Source organism: Henckelia pumila, chromosome 2 (genome assembly GCF_033568475.1).
Source record: "Henckelia pumila isolate YLH828 chromosome 2, ASM3356847v2, whole genome shotgun sequence".
Classification (NCBI taxonomy): Eukaryota; Viridiplantae; Streptophyta; class Magnoliopsida; order Lamiales; family Gesneriaceae; genus Henckelia; species Henckelia pumila.
Window position 1 is genome coordinate 189,621,697 of NC_133121.1, and position 6,700 is coordinate 189,628,396.

The following is a 6,700-nucleotide window of genomic DNA, read 5'->3' on the forward strand; positions in this document are numbered from 1 at the left end:
CTAACTACTATAAAATAGTAGAGATTATTGTTATTATTATTATTATTATACACATACATTAGTCGTTTGACAAATTTTCATCATCCCACGAACCTGGTGATGTTAACAACGAGGTCAATTGGCATCTGGTTTGGAAGATTAGCATTCCCCCCAAAGTTCGAAACTTAATACGGAGAACGTTATCACGTTGTCTTCCAACTAGAATGGCTTTAAGAGGAAGGAGAATCAATATTCAAGAATGGTGTCCGCTCGGTAATCATGATCCCGAAACTGATATCCATGCTCTGGTTCTTTGCCCTTTTGCTCGAAGCGTTTGGCGCCTCTCCTCTATTGGCAGCATTGTGAGTGGAGCAACATCCTTTACTGATAGGTGGATCTCTTTAACCAACAATCACCCTCCTTCTGAAATTGATAGTGCAGCTATGATTTTGTGGAGCATTTGGAACTCTAGGAACGATGTGGTCTGGAACCGAAACACTAAAACCCAGGTCGTCTTTCATTCAGCATTGGATCTACATAATCAATGGCAGCAGGATAATCCACCTATCAACTTTGTTAAATGCAATGTTGATGCAGCTATTTTCAAGGATCCTCCTCGAATGGGATATGGGTGCATTATTCGCTATTCTTCAGGGGCTGTAATCAAATGCTATTTGCGGATGTTTTCCTGGTGATTTTACTTCAACAATGGCAGAAGCAATGGGTGTTCGTGAGGCTCCTAGCTGGTTTAAGGAGCTAAATCTTTCCAATATTATCGTCAAATCGGACGTGCTCTTAGTGGTAAATTCTTTCCACTCCGACGTTTCTTGTTTGGGTCTTTTAGTGGATGTTTCTTGTTTGGGCTTTTTAGTGGAAGATTGTAAATTCCTAGCGTCCGAACTATTCTCTTGTTCATTATGAAGATTATAAATTCCTAGCATTCGAACGATTCTCTTGTTCATTATATTTTGTTCGTAGATCAGGAACCAAATTGCTCATAAGTTAGCAAGATCGGCTGGTTTTATGTCTGGTTGTTTTAGACAGGTTCTTAACCCGTCGTCTGTCACCTCGTGTATCTTTTGTATTTTGATGATTATGAAAGAGTTATCATTTAGCAAATTAAGATCTCAACGATTTTTTGTGATGTTTGATGTTGGTATGGTCCCTCTTCCTCAGTTTTTAGGTTCGCTTCAAGTCAGTTTCTCTTTAATTGGGTTTTGAATTGGCTATATATATTGAAAAGTTCCCATGCTACGTTTCAAATGGCTAGGTTCATCGTTATCTCCCTGTCGATGCATATTTTCTCGAAAAACTTCATGAATGCTGGGATAAAATCATAAAACTGATGAAAGATTCCTGCAAATTTTCCTGTTCTAAGTATTGGTTTTTGTCCCTTCTATTGTACTTCAATCAATTGCCCATAAATGAGATCGATCATAATGGAGAGTTACAAATTTTATGTTAAAGAGAGTTTATTATTTCTCTGATAATTTGTACTGTCGCTGAAATTTACATTTGTACACAAACGAGTGTCAAAATTGATGAGCAACAAGCCAAAACCTTTAGGTTGTGCTTGGATCAATTCATTAACTTACTCGGATTAAACATAATTCATGGAAATTTCAAATTCACTTCATATTAAGTTATGTAATTTCAAATGTAATTATAATGAATTTCAAATATAACATAAATAAATATCATTTCAAATTTGATCACTCGGATCTTTTCTCAAATCAAATTTATCGGTCCACTGCATACAGTTGAGTGAAACAACACAAAAAGAAAGAAAAAGAAAAAAAAAACAGCAGGAATGAATTCAATTCAATGTGCCCAAAATTTTGAGGCTCGCCTCCGTGTTTCTAAAATTGTTCGCATTATATAAAATAATTAAACCACAAATTTTTGAATAAAATACCCGATAACTTAATGCAAAAAGTTATAGCAACATTTCAGCGATCTGGACAGCGTTAAGAGCAGCACCCTTGCGTATTTGATCACCACAAACAAAGATGTCCAATCTATCAAGCAAAAGCATATGCTTTTAGGACAGAATAAACAAAAATCAATGAGAAGCATTAACAGGTAATCGGTGGTTAGTTTGTTACCCATGGTTTCCATCAAGGGAAACGTCTTGTCGTATTCTTCCTACAGCAACATCATCTTTATTAGAGACTTCCAATGGCGTGGGGAAGTGGTTCGCTACACGGTCATCAATAACCACCACCCCTGGTGCACTGCTGAGAATCTCTCTCGCAGTGTCCTGAAGAAAAATGGAAAAATTTCTTGTAAAAAATAGTGGGCACGCCAAGGAGAAAACAGGCGTTGAGCTTTTTTAAAAAAATTTAAGGGACCTAATTATTACACTCCTATGATAACAATCCAGAACAAAAATTTAAAACTACGTTGAATATGGAAATGAGTGCACATAAGCATAATCAGTCGAAATCGGCAAATTAAAATGCCGGAGGGTCGTGTCCATAGTCTATGGACCACTTCCATCTTCATGGTATCTGTTAGGCAGGCTGGTTCTATAGGATTATATGGAAAAGACAAAAATGGAAGGAAAGCGGATTACGGTAATTTGATTAATGAACGAAAATGAAATATGACATTAAAGATAACTTTTCACAGAGTAAGTCTCTTGTATACTTCCTAGCACTAGCTAGTAACAAAAAATGGAATATTCTCAATCAATAATAAACTCCCTCTCTCCCTTTTCTAATATACTATCTGCTCACCATTCCCATGTAATTCACACCCTTGGGCTTTAGGCTTCTTTTATATACTATAATGGACTTTGATTTAATATCATAATCCCTAACAGTATCATATTAAATTCAGTGACGGAACTCCGACATTGAGGGACATACAAATTGAAAGCATAAGACTGAGCAGATAAAGAGAAACTTATGGGAAGGTAATGTTTCTCAGGCTGATTAGTTATTGAATAAATGTTCTTTTTGAAGGTTCTTATACTTTTAGAGCTCAAATTTGCAAACAAACAGCAGAAGTACATGACATTGAATAAATGACCACACGCGAAAAAAGGTTCACTTGCTTATCAGTTGTCACATGTGAGGCAAAAGAAAAAGATTTTATTATTTAGACTAGAAGATTTACCTCATCTAGAGACTTCTCAAATTGAAGATTTACGCTCTCGGCATGAGCCCGCATAACAGGTACTCTTATGCAAGTGGCAGTCACTTTCAGACTCGTATCACTCTGTGGCACATGGTAGTAGAAAATGTCACTTAAACATGAACATATATAACTTCTGCATCATTAAATCAAGCAGGTAATGATCCACCGCACGAAATTTGACAGTTCTCTTATACAATTAAACAAATGCAATACCCATATTTTTCTCGTCTCTTTTACTAATTTCATCTCCTCTTCATTGTATCCATTGGAAAGGATGGGTGCATTGTGTGAGAACAGGTTAAAAGCATACTGCACGAAGGTATAAAGTTAATAAAATCAAAATAAAAATAGGATGTAGCAAATAGTTCATAGAGCATTAGCATCAAATATGAGAAAAACAAACAAATCAAACCTGCTGCTTAAAAATATGACAGGTAGGTTCTTTGCCTTCCAGTACCTGTTGCGAAGTAATATTTAGAGTGTGCTTTAATCAGATGATAAGGTTAAAAAAAAATAACAAGCCAGTAAAAACCTCCCGAGTCTGTTGTTCAAGTTCTTCCATTGCAGCAGCTCCAGCACCACTAGCTGCCTGGTATGTGCTGACAACCATTCGTGTGACCTGCAAATTTCAGCAGTATAAACAATCACATATACATTGGCAAGTAAAAAATTGCCGGTCATGTATTGTACAGAGCATCCAGGAACCTCTGATTTGTTACTTTTTAAAAAGAGAAACAGAAAATAAATAAATTGATATTATGGAATCTATTATGAGGTATGAAAAATATGGAGGTAAAATTTTTAGTTAGCGAACTTCTGAAGTTACGAATAAATTGTTGGCGCAATGAGCACAGTAAATGTTGTAGCTCCAATATGGCTCAGACGAATGGAACTAATAAGTCAGTAATAAACATGCGATTTAATCTACATGTTCTTTTTGTGTTTGAGGCTTTGAGTCTACGTTCTGTGAAGTAAAAGAGGAAGCAAGAAAGGCCATTTCTCCAATTTACTGTCCAATACGTTCATCTCCATGTACATGTCCAAAATATCATAACACTAACCAGGCCCTATTATTCTTAAATATCACCTTATATCTTTTTGTTCCCGTGCTTCTCATATCATCTCTCATCCATAACCAATACCGATAACATCGTGACCCCATAGAAAGCACAAAGCAAATTTCATGGCTTGACCATAAATATACAGAAATTATAATTTCTATATCTTTTATCACTTCTTTGATATTCGTCTAGAATTGGAAGTTGGAATAGAGATTCATTAACTCCATCCAATTTCCACGACATTTCTACATGCTTGCAACTATATCTAGCTCAACCACACGACAATTATTTAACTCGAGATGAAAGTTTAAAGACAAGCCATTAGATTCTCAACAAGCCATTATATTTTCAAACATATACGCTGAACATTTATCATGCAAGTTTTTTGCACCAAACAGTCCTGTAAAATATTGAAATTAAACACTTTTCGCACATTTAACAGGCATATACACACTCTTAACCTTTTATAAAATTTGCACCCTAGCCCCAAAAACAAACAAAGGTCAAATTAGTTGTCATTTTACTAAATTAACCTTGTTTAGATTAAAAATGATGATAAAAACTATTATTAAAATATAATAAAAATGTAGAACAAGAGGATTACCATCGACTTGACAATTAATTTTTTTGGATATTTATTTGAAACGTTTACTTCATCCACTTGATATCTAATTTATTTTAGATATTTTTTTCTTTTTGAAATAACAAATGGTATCGAAATAAATTAATAATAATATTATCAATAACAAATTAAAAAAGAAAAATAATATTTAAAATAAAAATTTAATAATATGAAAAAGTTTAAAATAATAATAAAGTGACAAATTTTTAATAAATATTTTATCATTGAATTTTTGTGAAGAAAAATGGTTGTATTATGATATAAGCGTAGTATTTTTGCACCAAATGTTTTATATTGTCAATAAAATGCATGCCCAATTGGGGCGTGCCAACCAATTAATGGATATGCCTATTAAATTTTACTGGGGAGAAGCCTGCATTTTAAATATTTCATAAAAAAAAACACTTTAAAGGATATATAGACGTAACATAAAGATCATGGTAAAACAAAGCCTTCTACAGGGCAAACCCACACATAATCAAATAAAGCAATATAGCAAGAAAAAACTTTACTTTAGCTCGGCGATGAAGCGGGGTGACAGCCATAAGGCAAATAATGGTCGAACAATTCGGATTGGCAATAAGCGCTGCTTTCCCACTTTTCAACTTGATTCCCTCCATGGCCTCCGGATTCACTTCCGGGATCACGAGCGGAATTCCCTCATCCATCCTAAACGCGGAGCTATTATCCACTACAATGGCGCCTCTTTCAACGGCTATGGGCCCGAATTTCTTGCTTATACTCCCGCCAGCGCTGAAAAGCGCAATGTCGACATCGTCGAAGCTGTTCTCGTCCAGTTTCTCGACTGTGTAGCTTCGGTTCTCATATGTCAAGCTCGTTCCCGCGGAGCGCTCGGAGGCCAGGAGCTTGAGGGAGCGATAGGGGAAGTCACGGTCGGATAGGACAGAGAGGAACTCTTTGCCAACAGCGCCGGTGGCGCCGACGATCGCGACGGATGGGCCGTCTTCTCTGAGGGTCATGCGGACGGAGAAATGAGGGTTGTTGTGGCGCGAGAGAGGGAGGTGAGGACGACCGGTTTGGAGAAAGGGGGCATTCACATGGTGACGGAGAGATATGGAGGGGATCTTCATTTCCGCGACGGCGGAAGAGGCGGAGCAGGTGGCGGTGAAGAGAATGCGATATTGTTTCAGTAGGGTTTATTGAGAGCCGTCGGAATCCACAATGGATTCCAGCGAGGAGAGAACTCTCACACAAAAGTTAAGGTTTAATGACTATTTACCCCTCGAAACTACCATTTATCTCCAATTCGCCCCTCGAGTTGGATAATAAAATAAATAAATCACACAGTAAGTTTTTCCCAAAAATACTAAAGAATCATTATCATTCAATTTAAAAATACATATGGTTAAATTTAAAAGTATTGATAAAGATAATATTGAATGTTAAAAAAATAATATTATGAGTGATGATACTCACTAAAATTTGATGACCCGAGTTCGACCTAAGCCCAAAGCTCCAAGTCCGTAGGCGAACCTGAAACCAAGTAAAGAGTGTTAGAGGGGGCCGGGAGGGTGTCCCGGCGTAGCCCCTCCGACGCTCAAGTCAGAGTCGGAAATAAATGAGTGAAGAGGAGAGCTTGGGTGCCCCTCAAAAATGACAGTAATGAGTTTCAAATAAAGTGAGCAAATCCGATATTTATAGAGTAGAAGGTAGGGGACCACGCACATTCCGTAGGGGATCACGTGAGTGAGACTCACGCGCTTGTTCATCCGGAACTTGCCCTTGAGGCGAGGCTGAAGTTAAGAGGTCTTTTCCTTGAGACGAATCTTAGGCTAAGTGCTCACCCACCTCGGGCATGCTCTACCCTAGCTACTCTTCTCCGCCATCGTCATACTCAACTCCTAGGCTCATCCACACCTCACCTCATCACAGGCTC

General features: G+C 37.2%; 2 protein-coding genes across 2 annotated transcripts; one reads left to right on the forward strand and one right to left on the reverse strand.

The window, feature by feature from the left end:
- Positions 1 to 203: 203 nt before the first annotated feature.
- LOC140879229 (uncharacterized) lies at positions 204 to 674 on the forward strand. The gene has a single exon (XM_073282904.1). The coding sequence runs from the start codon at positions 204 to 206 to the stop codon at positions 672 to 674; it is 471 nt and encodes a 156-aa protein (XP_073139005.1).
- A 1,002-nt stretch (positions 675 to 1,676) lies between these two features.
- Positions 1,677 to 6,006, reverse strand: LOC140882814 (uncharacterized). Its single transcript, XM_073289017.1, has 7 exons — positions 5,316 to 6,006; positions 3,653 to 3,739; positions 3,533 to 3,577; positions 3,334 to 3,429; positions 3,100 to 3,201; positions 2,085 to 2,239; positions 1,677 to 1,997 (listed from the first exon to the last, which is right to left on the reverse strand). Exons 1-7 carry the CDS (start codon positions 5,892 to 5,894, stop codon positions 1,916 to 1,918), a joined length of 1,146 nt encoding a protein of 381 aa, XP_073145118.1. The 5' UTR covers positions 5,895 to 6,006; the 3' UTR covers positions 1,677 to 1,915.
- Between the last annotated feature and the right edge of the window lie 694 nt (positions 6,007 to 6,700).